Below are 19,316 nucleotides of genomic sequence, written 5' to 3' on the forward strand. Positions count from 1 at the left end.
CCACGTTCAGGAGGTGAACCACGCACCCCCCTAACAAGCACTACCATCACTTCTCGCGTTTCCCACTTCGCGGGAAATGCACGCAGCTGGGGGTCAGGTGTGGGACTTTACCCGGAGACTACACTGCCCAGAAGGTACCGGGGCACAGCAAAACCCTCCCGCAACGCCCACACCAGGTGCATAAAGACAGCACCTTCCTCGCGCATTGAGGGACGCTGACGCTCGCGGGACGTGCCGGGCGAAGCCCAGGCCAAGGGCGGGCCCGTTTAAGCCTGTTCAAGAACGGGACGGGCTACCCCTCTAACATCAACAAGGTCAGTGGGCTTATGTTTATATACTTCTGATTAAAATCAGCTTGTTGGAGTGATCGAGCTAAGAAATATAATTACATACCTTGGATTAATTGACAGTAAACAGAGAAATAATATGGCTACATGGCCTGAAGCAGGAGGCAACCCAAGAAAAAGTACAGGCGGAACGCTAATAGGCACACTAGACAATTTCTTGATTAGAGTGTCAAGTGCACTGGCTAAAGACATTGAATTTACAGAGAAAAGACTATCCCTTGAGACCCTCCTAGACAGGCGATCATCTATGGGAAATCTGGCAAGGGTAAGGTTACCTATCCCACAAGAGATTGATCTCCAAGACACGTTGCCCTCTATAGAAGGGGAGGAGTTCATCGATATCTCACAGTCAGTAGGGCCTGTTGTGGTATTAGATGAAGCACAACGGACTATCTTTAAGACTAAGCGCCACAAGAAAAATTCATCCAGGATGCCGCTCTCACCCAACATAAGGACAAGGTCAGCCAGAAGCGTAAAAGCAGGAGTTGTTAAGCAGCCACAGGCCCCAGCCGCAGTAAAAAGGAAACGTACAGGGGCGCAATCGCAAGGACTAGAAGGAAATGCTAAAAAACCAAGGGAGGGTGCGCCCGAGGAAGCTTTGCCACCAAACCCTTCAGTTTGCTCTAAAATACTGTTAACATCAAATGAAGGGGCGATCCCAGTGCGAAGAGAAGAAGGCGAAGCACTGAGAGAACTGGATTCCTCTTTCTGGAAAAAATGGAAAGTACTGTTAAAAAAATAATACACCCAATACATGATAGATTGGATCGTATTGAAACAAGACTGGTGTGTATGGACCTCTCACTTGCTTCAGCACAACCAAGGGTGGGGAATCAGGGACTTAATGCAAAAGGTGCACAGCCCAGTGTGTCAGGGCAATTAGCCATGGAAGTAGTCTAACGGATTCGTCACACTCTCAAGCCCCCCGGAAAAGCTCCAATAATTTAGCAGGACATACGCAAATGGCACCGCGTGTCACTAGACCTATATCCGATTTGGTAGGGGCCCAGCAAAAAGCCCAGACAAGTAGTAATAGCTCTGCAAAAGAAGGTAATCCTGTAGTGCTACCCCATCCGTTAACTAAAACCCTGAAAACTCTTACTGTACCTAACATGCAAATAATCGATCTCCCCCCTGAGTCTGCCCCTTATGTGGTTGTATTGGCAGGGGTTCCCCCGTTAGAACACGGGAAGGAGGAGTCATACATGTATTTAAAAAATAAGTGTATCTATTGGCTTAATGCCAACCGCCCTTTACCAATGTATATAAGTGCTGAGATACTGTTCGCTTGGAGAGTCAATTGGGTGGGGAGTGGGGAGAAGACCATCGGGGGGACTGTATTATTATTAATTTCAGGGACAAGAGATGCATCGAATACATTTGTAACTGGCCAAAAAGAGATATCTCATCCCGAATACAATCGCTATCGCTTATGTTTTTCTACGCACCAGCACAGTTTCCACCATGGGGTAATCCCGTGGGGCAACAGGGAATAAATCACTTTGCCCAACAGAATATGAGGCTACAAAATAGGTTTGGGGTACTCTGAGGTTTGGAGGACTGTGATTGACAGCAAATAAAGAAAGGCTGTATTACTGTGGGTATTACAACTGAAACATCAAAAATGAAAGGAAACTTATTACAGGGATGCTCTATAGTGAAAGGTTCAAGACAGGTGGGTAGGTGGAACACCCTAGAACTACTATCTTGGAATGTGGCGGGACTTTCAGACAAATTTCAAATTAACGAATGGTTGGAGTACATAAAAAAATATAATGTCATTTTTGTCCAAGAAACTTGGGAAGTTAACCCAACCAATTTTAATTTGGAAGGGTACTAACTGTTTGGAACCCCGGCAGCCAGATCAAGGGCAGGTAGAGCAAAAGGGGGTCTTCTTTTATTGGCTAGTCTGACTCTAGATGGGACCTGGAAGGCCGTAAACTGGAAGTCAGACTGTATGTTAGCAGTACAGTTTAAAACCAGGGATCTTAATCTAGTCATAGTTAATTTTTACAATGCTGGGGGATGTCGAGTGGATGAGCTGGTAGAACAACTTGGAATACAAACAGAGAAGATGAAGGATATGCTAGCTCCACTAATTTCAATTGCGGGGGATTTTAATTGTCATCTATGTCCTGAGTTGATACCTTTTACGAAAGACTGGTCTGCTTGTAACCTGGAGGAAGGAGCCCATTTTGACCATTCAACGGAGGGGGCTAAACTTAACAAAATGATGACAAATTTAGGTTTGGAGCATTCTATGGACCTTATATCCCTTAACCACAATTATGGGGTTAATCCCACCTTCAAAGGAAGAGGGTGTAGATCTTATATTGACTTTGTAATAATGTTGCAGTTATTAAAAGATAGAACACTAGAATTTAATATTGATTGTAGTGGCTTTAGTGACAACAACCCCCTCACACTGATACTGGTTGTGTCTCAGGTAAACAGCGAAAATAGAATAAGAGCAATTGATGTAATAGAAACAGTTACAGACTAGGGCAGACGTCTAAAGTGGGCAAAATTGGACGGGGCAAGCTTCTAAAAATCGTTAGTGTCAAAAGGGAAACAGTACCTGGATGTGTGTCTAGGCCCAGAGCTAAATGGGTCTCTAGTAGTTGAGGCTTACGTGGAAATAGGACGGCTAGTAGATAGCCTGATGCTCTCGACAGGGACAGGAAAGGCGCCAACCACCCCAAGATGGTTTGATAGAGGATGCTTCCTAGCGCAAAGAAATTTAAGACCTGCCCTAAGACTTAAACCTAGAGACAGTTTAAGGGTTGTCCGTTGTAGGCTGAAATATAAACAAGAAGTTAGACGGCGGAAAAAAGTCTTACAAACGGAAACGTGGGAAGACCTACGCGAGGCTGCTGAAAATAGGGATCTGATTAGGTTCTGATCAATAATTAACAGACCCTGTTTCCAGGATGGAAATAACCCCAGTATGTCGTCAAATGTACTCCCTGAACAATGGGTGGAACATTTTGGTGGTTTATATAATAAAGAAACTCCAATGCATGAAAAAGAAGGTAATGGCAGGGAGACTAGCAAAGAGGTGATAGTTTTTACCTTAAAAGAGATTGAGGGGGGTATAAAGGGACTTACTTGAAACAAAGCCCCAGGCCCAGATGGGATACCGCCGGACCTTTTTAATATTAAACTATGGGGCCCGGTGTTGACCAGAGTTATAAATGCAGCTATAGCTACAGCTCTACCCAGGTCATGGTCGACGGCTACAATTGTCCCAATTTTTAAGAAGGGTAGTCTGGATAGCCCACAGTGTTATAGGACCATTTCCTTAACCCCTTCCATGCTGATGACAGAACGGTTCCGTCATCAGCATCGGTTGAGCTGTGCTGATGACGGAACCGTTCCGTCATGACTCCGCCCGCGCAAGGCGGAGTCAGCACAGGCGGAAAATACGCCCCGCACGGAAGGGGTTAATAGATGTCTCAGCTAAAGTAATGGGCAGGGCCATCCTAAATCGACTCATGGGAAGAAGAAAACAGCATTCTGACAGAGGTTCAGTATGGTTTCCGGGCTGGTAGATCCACGGTTGACCAGTGTTTAAACCTATATCTGCTGGTCACAAAGTACACGGTAGCTAGTAACGAGAAAGTGTACCTATTTATTTTTATTTATAACAACATTTGTAAAGCGCGAACGAAGGCCCGCGGGCATCTCGGCGCTAGGTAACTGCAATGTTTTGCCAACAAGGGGAGCTGATGTTCATTGATTAAAAAGCCAGGTTTTGAGATTTTTGCGGAAAGACCAGAGCGAGGTACTGGTCTTGATTGAGTGAGGCAGTGTGTTCCACAGTTTCGGTGCGGCTACGAGAAATCTTCTGTCGCCCCAGTTGACAGATTTGGTTCGGGGGACCACCAGTTCAAAGGAACTGGAAGAGCGAAGTGTTCTGGAAGGGCAGTAGGGGACTAGGATCTGAGTGAAGAACACAGGTCCGGCATTATGTAGAGCCTTGTATACCAGGCACAGAGACTTGAACTTAATCCTCATCTTCACCGGTAGCCAGTGAAGCTGTCTTATGGTGGGTGACACCGGGTGGTATTTGGGAATTCGCCCTAGGAGCCTGGCAGCTGCGTTCTGAATAGCCTGCATTTTCGATAGCACTCTCTCCTGGGCACCTAGAAACAAAGCGTTACAGTAGTCTAGGGTGGAGAGTACCAGGGAACTCATAAGTGTTTTGGCGGCATTTTCGGGTAGAAAGGGCAGAATTTTCTTAATGAGCCTAATTTATGAAAGGCTGAGGAGGAAATCTGGTTAGCATGTGGTAAGAAGTTCAGACGATTGTCAAACAAGACTCCCAGGTTCCTCTACTTGTTGACCGGGTCTGGGGGCTGGCCCATAGGTGATGGCCACCAGAGGGGGGACCACTCCGGGGAAAGATTGCCAAGAATTACAACTTCCGATTTATCGGAGTTTAATTTCAGGCAGTTGTGGGCCATCCAGCTCCCAATTGCCAGCATGCCCTGATTGAACATGTTGGCTATTTGAAGCCCTTCATTCTTGACGGCGAGGACCAGTTGAGTGTCATCTGCGTAGGACGTGAGGCTCATCCCATGTGCCCTGATGACTTTGGCGAGGTCCGACACATAAATGTTGAATAGTGTCGGACTTAGGGATGAGCCTTGGGGAACTCCACATGGCAGTGACAGGGGGGAGGATTCAAAAGGTCCAACAGTGACAACCTGGGTCCTGTTAGCCAGGAAGGAGGCAAGAAGGTTTTTAGCGTTGCCCCGGATGCCTATGCTCTCGACACGGTCGACCAAGATGGCATGGTCGACCGTGTCGAAGGCCGCCAATAGATCCAACAGGATCAGGACAGCTGTGCCTCCCGCATCCCGAATGGATCTAATATCATCAGCCGCTTTAACCAAGGCGGTCTCAGTTCCATGGAATCGGCGGAAGCCAAACTGCAATTCATCCAGACATTTGTTTTCCTCAATAAAGAGAGAGAGTTGGGCATTCATGATTTTTTCCACTATTTTTGCTAGTAGTGGGAGACTGGCAATGGGGCGGTAACTTTTGAGTTCTTCCTTGTCAAGGGTGGGTTTTTTGAGGAGCGGTTTTATAAGGGTTTTCTTTAATGTATCTGGGTAAGTACCTGTGCTAAACATGGAATTGCAGATATCAGTTATGGCCGGGAGAACTACATCCATGATTGGCCGCAGAACCTTCAGGGGACAAAGGTCTAGGGCCGAGCCCGATTTAATGGAGGATACGATGTTCTGTACCTGAGAACAGGTGACCTCTCTAAACTGATGGAAGATTGGACCGTCAAGGTGAGTTGAGGGCCTATGGCGAGGGGTTGCGTTGTTGGCGAAGACCCGATAGATATCATCAACTTTGCTGAAAAAAAACTTAGACAGCGCATCACATAGAGCTTGGGACGGGGGAGGTGTGAAATCAACAGAGAGATCTGCTAATTGTTTGGTTGTCTCGTATAGAGATTTGTTCGAGTTTTGTGCAGTTTCTATTTTGTCACAATAATACTTTTTCTTAGCCACAAAATGAGTTTTTTGTATTTTGCTACTGACTCTTTGTACAGAGATTTGGCTTCAAGAGTGTAATCCTTCCGCCAGTGTCTCTCTCTGTTTCGACACAGTTGTTTTTGTGTGCGTAATTCCTCAGTGTACCATGGGGCCGACGGGGTAGATCTGTTGCGTGACCGTTGTTTGACTTGAACCAGGTCTTTGGCTGCTGAGCTCACCCAGTTGTAGAGTGGGGAAGTAGCGATGTTAGGGTCAAGAGATAGAGTGGGGGAGGTGTCTTTAAGCAGGGTTTCCAGCCCCCATTCGTCAATGTCATCCCATGCCAGATAGGGTTGGCGGGGATTGGGGTTGAATTTGTCGGCCAAGGAGTCGTGTACTTGTAGCGATGCCAGGATAAGATGGTGATCAGACCAAGTTAAGGGGAGTATTTGGGTGACTTGGAGGCCTGTGGCATTAGTAAAAATGCCATCTAACGTGTGACCTCCTTCGTGCGTAGGGGAGTGAACCAGGGTAAGCAGGCCAAAGGTGGACATGTCGGCTAAGAGCGTGGCAGTATCAGGATTGTCTGGGATGTCAAAATTAAAATTAAAATCACCTAGAATAGTGAGGGAGTTGTCAAGCGCGGATGCTTCCAAAAAGGACCTGAGAACACCAATGAAATCGTTCCTGGGCCCCGGAGGTCGATAGAGGAGAATCCCTTTAAAGGTATAAGAAGGGGACAGTTTGGTCGCAAATTCTAAGGCTTCACAGGAGGTTTGTGAAATCATTGTGAACCTTACAGTGTAAGTGTCACGAGCAATGATGGCAATACCACTGCCTTTTTTCTTTGTTTGCCTATCCAGTCTATGGGTGGTAAACCCCGCAGGGACGGCTATAACTAGATCAGGGTCGGACGCTTGGCCCATCCATGTTTCTGTCATAAACAGAAGGTCTATTTCATGATCCTTGATCAGCTCGTGAATGTCTTGGCTGTGTTTGCCAAGTGAGCGGACGTTCGTAAGCGCGATGGTGTGGGTTTTCGTAGAGTAATGCTTACCACCAGGGGGTGCTTCGCGGATGGAAGGTATCATAGCTTGACAGCCTGGGCAGTATGTGACTGGGCTTGTGAGCATAGAAATCGGGTGGGATATGAGACATGTCTGACTGATCGTAGGGCGAAGAAGCTGGAGCTGGGCGGCAGAGTAATGGATACGTGGAGGCAGAGGGGGCGAACCAGGGGGGGTGGCCCTAGGCCCGGGCCAGGCGCAGATGGGCGCAGACGGGCTTGCCTTTGGCGCGCCATCGGCGCGCCGCCGCTGCGCCCGACTGCTGCGCGGTCGGGCGAATCTGTTGTTGATATACATAGTTGGGCGGGGCGGGAGGAGGGTGGGAGGGGCGCAGAGCTATCCGGCCATCCTTCCCAATTGAAGATGGCGCCCAAAGTAATGCTGAAAGCTTCCCAGCGCCTGAGTACAGCGGCGCTGTGGGAAGAGAAGTGCTAAAGCCTCTGCGAATTAATCTCGCCTTGGGGTAGGGGCGGAAATATAAAATAGCACCTGGTTAAAATATTTTACAGTTTTAAAAACAAATTAGCAGTTAAATCGTTTTTGTACCACAAAAGTGCAAGGGAGCAAAGCAGACCCCCGGCTTCCGCCTCAGAGGGAAAACATCAAGCAGATACTGGGAGTGAGAAGTAACGCCCTTAAATACCCTGGGAGGGCGGGAGGGGCGCAGAGCTATCCGGCCATCCTTCCCAATTGAAGATGGCGCCCAAAGTAATGCTGAAAGCTTCCCAGCGCCTGAGTACAGCGGCGCTGTGGGAAGAGAAGTGCTAAAGCCTCGGCAAATTAATCTCGCCTTGGGGTGGGGGGCGGATATATAAAATAGCACCTGGTTAAAATATTTTACAGTTTTAAAAACAAATTAGCAGTTAAATCGTTTTTGTACCACAAAAGTGCAAGGGAGAAAAGCAGACCTCCAGCTTCCGCCTCAGAGGGAAAACATCAAGCAGATGCTTGCCTTGCCTAGCCTTTATGGATCTGGCAGCAGCTTTCGTTTGTGTAAATCGCTCGGAGCTGTGGGCCATATTGTCTGGTCTCGGTGCTGACGCTGGTTTAATCCATATATTGAGTACCCTTCACCGTAATACATCCGCAAAAGTAAGATATAACTTAGAGGGAGGTCAGACTGAGTCTTTCAAATGCACAAGTGGGGTAAGGCAAGGGTACATACTTGCACCCGTCCTGTTCTCCATTTATACTAATGGCCTTGACATTTTTTTAACTGAGTTAAAAGTAGACACCCCTAGAATAGGAAGCAGACCAGTACCAGTTCTGCTCTATGCAGACGACGCAGTCCTGCTGGCTCGTACGCCAAGGGGACTGCAGCGTCTGATTGACGGGTTTGTCCGGTTTATGAATGGTCTAGACCTATCCGCCAATTTGACAAAATCTTATGTTATGGAGGTGGGCCCGAAAGACACAGGGAAAAACTTTAATTTCAATTATGGAATAAGCTCTAGAAGTCTGACAGAAGTACAGACTTTTTTTATATTTCGGCATTTTGTTTGACAGGAATCTGTGTTTTAAACCATTAATCGAGATGCATGGAAATAAGTTAGCATCTAGCTCAGGTGCGATTACTAATTTTGGACGCAGGTTGGGCCGTTGGACTCCTGAGCAAATGATGACTATGTATAACCCGATTACGGTGGATAAAGTGGTGTACGGGGCAGAACTCTGGGGGATGGTGAATGTACATAAATTTACAGACACAGGAAAATAAATACCTAAGGAGGCTCCTTAAGGTCCTCCAAAGCGTTCCATCGTACACTGTACATGAGGAATTAGGCTGTAAGCATTTGGAGGACAGGGTGAGGAATAGGCCCCTTGTCGCCTGGCTAAAGATATGGGTCAACCAGGAAGCTAACCTGACCCAGCAGATTATAATGGACTGTGTGGGCAGGGATAAAAGTATGTCTATTCCCTGGCTGACATATGTGAAAAAAGGCTTTGAGAGCATTGGCTGTGTAAACTTGTTCTCAAATCCCCAAAGCATTACTAAACAGGATCAAACCAGAGTGAACGAGAAGCTTATTAGACTTACAGCTATGGCACGAAAAACTGATGTAAGCCATAAGCAGACTGTTCAGGAGTACCTGTTGGTGACGTTTTGCAGCGGGATGGAGCCCTATCTGGCCCTGATACACAACGCACATGATAGATTTTTATTAAGACATTTTAGCCTCAACTTGTATCATTACCTTTTATCCGTACCAGAAGGTTTTACTAATTAAATTGAGTCAAAGGGAGCCTGCGGCTGCGATCATCGATCTCCGCCCTTCATTTTGTACTACTATGCCCGTTTTTATCAAATGCCTAGGAACCGATTTTTAAAAGAACTTTTAAAAAAAGGCCAACCTTAGAAGAGTAGGAGATGCTCTTGTCTTTTAAAAAATGTCTAGAGATGCCTTGATTTTATGCTGTGTGATCAATTTTTTAAGAACCTCAGTAAGATTAAGAACCACTATTGGAATATGAAAGCTGATTCTGTTACATATGGAGATAATGCCTGGTTGTTCTTGCTTTTAACTGATGAATTAAGTCTGATGTTGTATATTGAGTATTTCCTTTTACTTTTAATAGATATGATGTATTATTTATTTATGGCATTGATAAAATGCCGAATAAAGAATATGAATGAATGAATGAAAGTGTAACATTATGATGGTCTTTATAATTTGTTTAATGAAAGAACACATATTAAGTAAATGCGTTGATGAAGCGCTGCATCAGTATCTGGTAGACCTAGGTCCAATTTCTCCCCAAGAATTGGGAAAGAAGGCAGACCACTGCAAGACATGGGTGACTAGGACATCCACTGGGGTGACCAAAAGAAAGGGGTAATCAAACCTCCCCAGAAGACAGTGAACCCATTAAAGGTAAGTCAGGAGTCCCAGGTAGCCCCCAAAAACCTGTCCAGTAGGGTGGGCCCAAATTATTGTGGACAAACCGTGTCCTCCCCTACAGTGCCCCTTCTGAGCATCCTGTCTAATTATGTATGAATGTTGCTAGGTTCAGTAAAAAGGTACAGTGCTGTGTGATTGGCCTCGTATCAGGTGATGTTTACTACTGCTTTATGTGGTTCTACTCTACTAGGTTGTATCTTTGCCCTAATCCTGTAGAGATACAGGTGGAAAAGTCATTTGGCTTTCTTCGTGGCTATCTCTTGGGGTAAGTAAAGTCTGTATGCACCTACTGTGTGGTGTATCAGTAATCTTATATTGTGGGGGTGAGCCTTTTCAGAGGCTCACTGGTGCTGAAGTTCGTCCTTCTTTGTGCACTGGTCCTTTAGACTGACAAAATAGAGATTGGCATGGAAGCTGTAATATTAAAGAGATAATTTATTAACACTCATGAGTGGAACTGCATCGATACATAACCCACAGGCAATGTATGAGACAGTACATGGAGAACAGAAACCATGGTGCTTATATTCTGTGATAGTTGCAGTGGAAGCATGGAGGTTCAAATAGAGACAGTACAAGTGTACACACAAATAGTTAGTCACATATAAGGATACATGAGAATCACTTAGTCAACAGAGTGGGAGGAGTTACAGAGCTGCTGACCTCAGTTAAAATAGCCTGACAGTTTAGTCTGTAACAGGTGCATGCAGCTACAGGTCTTTCTGAGCATGCACAGTGCTCCGGCTCAGTGCGGAAGGAGTTAACTATAGATGATGACTCCGGTGAAATAGAGAAGCAGGCAACAGCGAAGACGGGGAAGCACATGGCAATCACATAGCTAACTAAAATGGATGCCACAAACAAAATGGCCTCAGCTCATGCTAACAGTGATATCTCTGCCAAGTTTCCACAATATAACGTGACCAGTTCATGGTTTGATAGCCCACAGTGATCATGTGTTGATACCATATTTTGTATAGGAGTGCACTGAGTATTGCATTTGGGATGCTAGTGCTGGGTTCAGTGCATGTGTACCTCAAGTGCGAGAGGTGTCTGTGCATGCATTGCAAGAATGTCTAAGCAGGTTTCATGGGACTAGGCATATTGCAGGGCGCGTGGGCACCCTGGAATAGCAGAGTGTGTCTAAAACTACAGGGTTACATAACTTAGTTTGTTATCAAAGAATGGCTGTGAAGTCAATTTGTAGTCTGTGTTCTTGAGCATTTGGCTTGTGGAAGTCCTTTTGGAGACTGTGATCGAAATTTCTTTCAGAGACTTCAGCAGAAGGAGTGGCAGCTGTTGCAATGATGGTGCAAATGTGGTTAGGATGCCGACCTGTGTGTTTGTTAGCTTGGAAAACACACACTATTAGACAGTTTTTAGAAACATTTCTGGTTTTATTTTTATGGCTATAGTCTATGGCTTTACTGGAGTGTTAAGCTACCTGGCAGAGTGCTGAAGAATGGTGCCACCACTTCTAGCAGATTGTGAGTTTTAAGCTTGTTAGTTTTATTTGTACTTTTGCCCTTCCCTCCCTCTACTTGCTTTGGTGGGGACAGTATCTTCCTCTTTGGGATGCTCCATAAAAAGGTGTGTTTATTTTAAAATCTGTGTGGGGAGAGTCCTTTTGACCTGCATTGGCAGAATGTAATTTTGAGAACAGAGGAGTCTTAATTATTTGCTGGTCTGTCTGTTGATACATGAGCGTTTCTCTGGTCTTTGCACATGGTGCGCAATGAGATTCTATCTAAACGGGGTTTGGTTATTGGGTTACACCATCTTTCTGAAAGCTTTGAGAATTTTGGCCTGTTTTTATGCTGTAGGTTCCCGTGACATTTCTGTGGTCTGGGAGTTGCTGCTTTTACCAAGGAAAACCTTAGGTGGGCAAGGGTCACTCCTGGACGCCCGTAGGGCCCTGCAGGGAAAGACTTGGATCAGGTTTGTTTGCTGTGTTCTCCGATGAGTCTGGCGTGCCACTGAGACTCGTCCTGCTCGGCCCCTTGTGGGTGATTTTAATAGTCTTAATAGATTTTCTACTGCAGGCTGGGGTCACGTGATTGTGTTTCTTTGGAGTTTTGAGGACATCTTTGCCCTATGTATGTGAGGAAACTAAAGGAGGTTCTCCATTTGGTGGTAAACCCTTAAGTTGGTTCAACATATGTAGCCCGCCCAAAGTTGGACTTGAGAGCGGTACTGGATGCCTGCTTTTATGCACCAGCTGGGGGGTCACTTTCCTACCTTGTAAAACAGTCCTCCCGTGGGGTGTGGTCAGCTAGCCCCGCCCTGGGGAACTAACAGCGGAGGAAGGCCTAGAGCCCTATGGAAATATATCTGCACGATGGTATGAGGGGGATACATCCTGTTGGGGTTGATCTTATGCTACTGTGTGTTCCTATTTTGGGATTGTGTTAAGGTGTTGCCTTCCCAGACAGTTACCTTTCCCTGCCACGGCTGTGACCCCAGCCTTTGCTGGGCTGGGCTCCCTGTCTGCGGTGACTGTTGCTCTGTGCTCGGCCAACCAATTGGTCCCTGCTGTGGTGGGGCACTGGTTCCCTGATTCCCTTGGGGCCGGTTGGAAGCTGCAATGGCATTGCCATGGGCTCTATTTTTGTAGATGGGAGCTCTTTGTGGGTTCTGGGATTATGCCTTTTTGTTCGTGGTATGCTTTCAGGTGATATCAATTGACCCTGTGACCTGGTCTATGAAAAAAGTGACATCCACAAAACCTGGCTGAGACCAGCCTCCCTGGTGTCTGCCACTAGGATTGGACGGATGTCCACTAGGGTCTGAGGGAAGAGCTCCTTTTAATACGGTATTCATGTACAATATATAGAAAAATATTGCCAATATAAAAAAATATTGAGTCCAAAATATTGTGATATGAAAAAATCGTTAGCAAGAATATGGATGTCAAGAATATTGATTTTACGGTAAGTAATATACATTTTTTAAATATTGAAGTCATAAATATTGCTTGCAAAATTCTAGTAGTAATTATGTATTTTGGTTTATATTTTAAATGTATATCATGACATTTTTTGTATATTTGTTTGTTTTTAATATATTTTATTTTTAGTCGTTATTTGATTTTGTTTTGTGTTTAGTTCTGTAGCGGGCTGTGGATATAGGGTGGGAAGTATTTAATTATAATAAATTAATGATTTTTTATTTAATATTTATTTATGTTGTGTAATTTACTTTTTTTAGGTGTGGGTTGTGGGGTTATAGGGGTAAAGGGTGATAAGCAAGTTACGTTTTATTAATGAATAATTGGTTGGTAAAAATCAATGATTATTTAATTGACAATTGATTATTTTAATTGTGTAACTAAGTTTTAAAAAGTTTTTAGATGTGGGCCCAGAACTAATCTCCTTGTGTTCCCTCGGATCCACAGACGCCAACACCCACACCATTTGTCCTAGAGTATAGTCTTTTGATCATACTAGAGCTTCTAGAGCTCCTGTCTGGCCTCCAGCTTTCTGCTTGCTTTGTGCATGAACTCTGTCATGCAAGATCTCAGGCTTGGCACATAGTCCAGTACATTGTCCTCTGCTTTCTTGAAATGATTTTCCTAAGACTATCTCATCCAGACATAATGACCCTCTTCCAGGGTGCCCAAACAACAGTTCAAATGGGCTTAAGCCAACTCCTTTTTGTGGCACCTCTTTGTATGCAAGCAGAAGGCATGGGTGGAGAAGGTCCCATCTCCTCCTGAGTGTGTCAGAAAAAACCCATGATCAGGTACAAAACACTGAACAACAAGGAGTCATGTCACGAAGAGAAGCACAGAGGGACCATACTCTGACTCTTGTGACTTACTGCCTTTTATAAGCTGGGACCGCCTTGACTTGCTAACTATTGACTCTAACGCTACTGAAGAAATAACACATTACCCTTTGAATATTTTCCTTTTATATATACGACCTCGATGACTACAAGGGATATTATTGGGCCTGATTCACAGAACTATCTAAAGACAAAATCCTAAACTTCCTACCATTTTGGTATTTACAGAAGGCACTTACTCATTTCGGTATTCACGGAAGTTAGGAGTCCTAACTTTAGTACTCCTAAATGTCTTCTGTGAATTACAAAAGTCTTAAAGTTAGTATTTTTCTCAATTTAGGAGTTCTAAAGTTAGGAGCCCAAAAGAAAGAGACAATTTCTGGATAATGAAAATGTATTGTTGATACAAGTATATTGATTGTAGTACAGTTATTGACATAGTCTTAATTTTCCACTACCATCCTAGATGCAGATGTCACCTAATAAACCAACATTATAGCTCCATATCCGGATAATGGACAAGCATGAATGTTATTTCATGGATACAAAGTTTACTGCAACTAAACCTAACCAGTATTCAGTTTATGGAAGGAAATGATGTTCTCTGAGGACTTGAAGGCTTGAACTACGACCAATAACGTATAACATTCCATCTGTAATGTTGATTTCTGGAGTATGAAATTAGTTATATCATTAATCCTGAGTGATCATAACTTCTAGGTAACAAAGGCAGTGACGATTTTGGCCCACATTTATCAAGGGTTTGTGTTGCTGTTGCACCATGGAAGGGGGCACAAGGGTGATACAAAACCAAAGGGCAATTTATCAAGCCTCGAATGGTCACCTTCCATGGCTTGACAAATATAGAGCTATGCAAGGCCGCTCAAAACGCTGGCTTAGTTTACTCTGCTACTGGTAGGTGTTCCATGGGTAGAGCATTGGTGTTCCCACGTATCAACCCATGGATTTTGTCGCATACCCAAATTTGCCATTAGTGGTAGACTTGGAAATGTGTTGAAATGCTACACCTCCACAGGTGAGGTGCTACAAGAAGAAATATCTTTAGTTCTCCTTCTTTTCCCTCTTTCTATGTGTGCTGCATTCCGGCACACATAGAAAGATGAAAATACCTCCCAGGATTGCTTTTGTGCAAGAAGGTGTCCCTTCCTGCTTATTAACAATCCTGCCTTCAAAGCAGGAGCCCTCGCTATATGACTCAAGGATGCTTGGTTTGAGCCAGACAGACAAAAGTGTACCAGTGCTAGGAAAGGACAGGAAAGTGCTGTGTAATGGTAAATATGACACATTCCTTTCTTTTCACGCAGAGCAGCAAGGTGGTTTGCTATGTTGCGCTGCGTTAAAGAATGATGAATCTGCCTCTTAAAGATTTGTACAGGTAAACATCAGAACCTATCGAAATATCAGGGTTTCTGGAGATCATGGAGTTATATTTAATTAAAATAATTTTTATATTCAAGTTCATTATTTAAACTCCTCTCTGTATTTACATTTCTAGGGTTGCTGCTGCAGAAAAGATGCCATTTGAAGATAACTTGGTGGATCTGATCACTGCCTCAACTGCCGCTCACTGGTTCAATATGAAGGAGTTCATGACAGAAGTAGATCGTGTCCTCAAACCCAACGGCTGCCTGGCCTTTTACAGCTTACATCCGCATTTTGAACTGCACTACAAAGACTTCTCTCAAAGTGCCTCTGATGCATGGAATGAGGTGAGCGGAAAACCCACATTAGTCTACAAATGGATGATTCAAGTTGCCATGCAGTTCTTGTTCTTGCATGTTCACTAACCTGTAAAAAAATTACATCCAAGAATTGTTTGAACATTCACATCAGGCTCTGGACTATTACATATAGTCTATGCTTTCTATAAAGAAGCAATGACTAAGAACTCCGGAACAAACGTTATATTGTGACATTTGATCAATCATTATTAAACTGGTGTATTCACATGCAAGTGAATCATGTCAACATAGCAAATGTCACAGCAGCACATGGGTCCACAACAAATTCTGTTCCTGACATGTGTGCGCAGAACAGGTTGTGCTGCAATTCAGTCTGGTATGAATAAGCTATTTTAAGCACATGCAGATAAGTTTAATGATTTGGGTGCCTTAGGATTCCTAAATTTTAGAGAACTAGCTCAATGGCAATCGCTGCAGAACAACAGATGGACAGTCTGTTGCCTTAGTACATTATGAAAATACTATGGGTCTCATTACGAATTTGTCGTAATATGGTGGGGTTTTTACGACACTTGATGAATAAAATTACTACATAGAGATATCTACCAGGTGTGGTAAATATCTCCTATTCTGAGTTTTTACAAACAAAATTGCACATATCATGTTTAACACAAACAATTACGCATGTTTAATCTTTTTTGGTGTAACTTCTCCTGGGTACATTTCATCAAGTTCCTTTTTTTTTTTTTTTTTTTTATTCCTCATATACCAATTTGGGTGCTCTAGACGGAGATCCTCTCCCCTCCCCCTGGCATCACGATGTTACGCCCACAGAATTCGACGCCAGTGTTTACTGTTTGCTTTATCCACCTCTGCCTCTATGACTTGGCGACCCTTGGATTGGTTGAGGACTAAGCACCGACAGTACCCAGGTGAAATCATCGGAATACTCTCATCTGTTCCGCCATGCCACAAGGAGCTCCCAGATCTTAGAATCTGAGGAATTATCACATGCTATATCAGACTCGCTAATATAAATAATATACCTTAAACAATCAGAAAAGATGGGAGCATCTCCAGATTTCCATACTTTACATATTTCTCGTCTTGCCAATAACATCACATCGAAAATATATTTAGTCTGCTGATTCGCAAGCTGGTAATCCGTCTCCAGACCGAACAGAATCATTGCCGGTGAAACCACAATCCGTGTTCCTAGTACATCCATCAAAAAACTCTCAATTTTTTTCCAAAACAAGTTAAGGCTGGGGCATTCTACAAACATATGCAAATCATCTGCCTCTAAAGATTTGCACCTTGGACAGCTATATTGTAGGTTTGTGATCTTTGTCAGTCTTTTTGGGGAGAAATACACCCTGTACAGTGTGAACAAATGGTTTCGTTTAAGAGGAGCTGATTTTACTATTCCGTTCACCAGACTAAAAGAATCCCCCCACATGTCTACCAGTTTGTTACTATCCAGCCCCACAACATTTCCCTAGAGATTCTGAAGTTCCAAATCAGTAACTCCCTCTTTTTCCATCATAGTCTCATACCAAAAAGCGAGTTCTTTATCCCAACGCCCCTTTCTATTTACAAAATCAAATTTCGGGTTAGATGTACAATCCCATATTTCCGTAGACCACCAGCTTGACAACTGGTAATATTTAAATCTTGTAAGGGTTCCTCCCGTCAACAGAGAGAGGGAATCCCACCCCAATAGCTGTTGATCATTTTGTAAATCTCTCCACTGCATTAACCCTGCTAATTTGAGAGGGGTTGACAGTTGGTCTCTAAGGCATTCTGGGGTCCCTGGAGAGTCCCATATTGGGGCCTGAGAGGCGTAGTATGGAATTTGTAATTTTTTCCTGAAGAAAACCCAATTCTTCAGAGCCGTGACTAAAACCTTTAGCCTGACCTTTTTGTAAAATACAGTGCTTTTATAGAGGTGATAAAGTTAGTAGGTAATCCGAATGCGGACAGTACATCCCAGAGATAATCCCAATTTACCTGATCGAATGCCTTTGCGGCATCTATTGCTACAATGGTCAACGGAAGTTTCTTATCAGTAGCATAGTCTATTGCTGTGATGGCCTGAAAAGTCAGCTCGTTGATCTGCCTACCTGGCATGAAACCCCTCTGATCCTCATGTATAATGGTTTTAATCACTTTGGCCAACCTCGCCGCCAATACTCCTGCAAAAATTTTGTAGTCGGTGTTCAGCAGGGAGATCGGCCTATATGATTCAATAGTCAGGGGGTCCTTATTCGGCTTCAAGATTAAAGCAACTGAGGCCTCCAACCAGGTCTTTGGAATAGGTTCACCAGCCAAATATATTTTATTAAATAAAGAAGTGAGAACTGGAACAATTATCTCCGCACCAATTTGATATACCTCCACAGGGAGTCCATCCAGGCCCGCAGCTTTCCCTTTTGCCATCTTCTTCATCTGATTATGAACTTCCCCCTCTTTTATCTCAGATTTTACAAAATCAAAGTCGTCCTCCTGACACTGCGGAAGTCTGACCCCCTTCAACCATCCATCAACAACCAGATTAGATTTATCCTTGGTTTCAGAATATAGGGTCTGCATGTATCTTCTTGCCTCTTCCGATATTACCTCATTAGCATAGGAGACATCACCAGAGCTTTGGACTTTAAGGCCGTTGATTTGATTTCTTGCTCTATCAGACCTAACCTTCCATGCAAGAAGGCGGCCACATTTTTCCCCATATGAGAAGTTGCTAAGTTTACTTGAATCCCATTTCTCTTTAATGATCTTATCAAGATGCGCCTGATATTTCGCTTTCAAATTTTCTAATTCTTGTTGTAAGATGTGTATGTTGGCATGTTGTTCGAGTGAAGCCTTCTGCAGTTGTTGCTCCTTTAGCTTAATCTCCTGTAATGAATTCCTCTCTGTTTCCTTCCTATTCTTACATCTCTTAATCATTATAGTTGTAAAGAAACCCCTTAAGTAGGTCTTGAAAGCTTCCCACACTATTTGTTCTGGAGCAGTTGCCTTGTTAAACATAAAAAATTCCTCCATTTGTCTCCTCAGATCTCCCCTTATTTCCTCCTGTTGTAATAACGATCTGTCTAATGTCCACCTTCTAGCCTGCCCTCCCTGTGGAATCTTTATAGACAGGGTTACTACTGAGTGGTCAGATAATATTGCTGGAACATAAGAAGTGGTCATGACTTTGGATAAAAGCTCTTGATCGATTAAGAAAAAATCTATACGTGAATGATGTTTATGCCTGTGGCTGTAAAATCAGTAATCTCTATTTTCCTGGTTTTTGACTCTCCATACATCTATCAAACTAAATTCTTTCATGCGAGAGCAGGGGGAGGAAGATGGCGGCAGGCTAACGCCGGCTGCGAGAGCACGTCCTGGACCTGGGAGAGACTGCCGAGTGAGACAGTGGTGTCAGTGCCTGCAGCAGCAGCGAGATTCGGCGACCTAAGCGGTGAGAGTATGCGGGGTTTTTTGTTATGAAAATAATGGCTCGGGATTTTGACGGATATATTTGATTTTTCCTCGAGCTGTCGCCGAGTGGGAACCCAGGGGCGCTAGGACCTTGCGCACGCATGGGACGTCCCCGGGAGAGTTACACAGAAGTCGCGACGCTACGGGCGGCTGCAGAGCAGCGCGGCGTCTGGTGTTTGGCAAAAGCCTGGTGCAGGACACGAGCGGCGGCGGCGAGGATTTACCTGAATGGCAGCTGCAGAGGAAGGCTAGCGGTGAACACGGTGAGAGTAATTAGTTCCCCGTATGAAAGACAAAGAGGGGGGCTACTGAATGATATATCAGTATTTAAGGAGAGTGTGGAGCACTGGGAGCGGATTAGTGCGGCGTCAGTGGTGGGGACAAAGGGTCAGGCTCCAGCAGAGTATAGGAGCCCCGAAGGAATGGACATTGGGACAGCATCAACCACAACGAATATTGAGGAGAGGGTGTGTTTATTGCCGGGGGGTCAGGGTAAAAAGGGCCAGGAGGGCCAGGAGAGCCAAAAAAACGGAGG

At 44.3% G+C, this 19,316-nt stretch overlaps 1 protein-coding gene across 3 annotated transcripts in view; it reads left to right on the plus strand.

Annotated features, from left to right (window-relative positions):
• Positions 1-19,316, plus strand: part of LOC147701307 (putative methyltransferase DDB_G0268948) — a 214,079-nt gene that overhangs the window by 78,176 nt on the left and 116,587 nt on the right. For all 3 annotated transcript variants that reach the window (XM_086928622.1, XM_086928620.1, XM_086928621.1), the window contains exon 4: positions 15,109-15,322. In XM_086928622.1, the coding sequence (XP_086784748.1) occupies positions 15,109-15,322 (214 nt within the window). The remainder of the gene's footprint in view (positions 1-15,108; positions 15,323-19,316) is intronic.

The sequence above is a fragment of the Lissotriton vulgaris genome, chromosome 7 (assembly GCF_964263255.1).
Source record: "Lissotriton vulgaris chromosome 7, aLisVul1.2, whole genome shotgun sequence".
Classification (NCBI taxonomy): Eukaryota; Metazoa; Chordata; class Amphibia; order Caudata; family Salamandridae; genus Lissotriton; species Lissotriton vulgaris.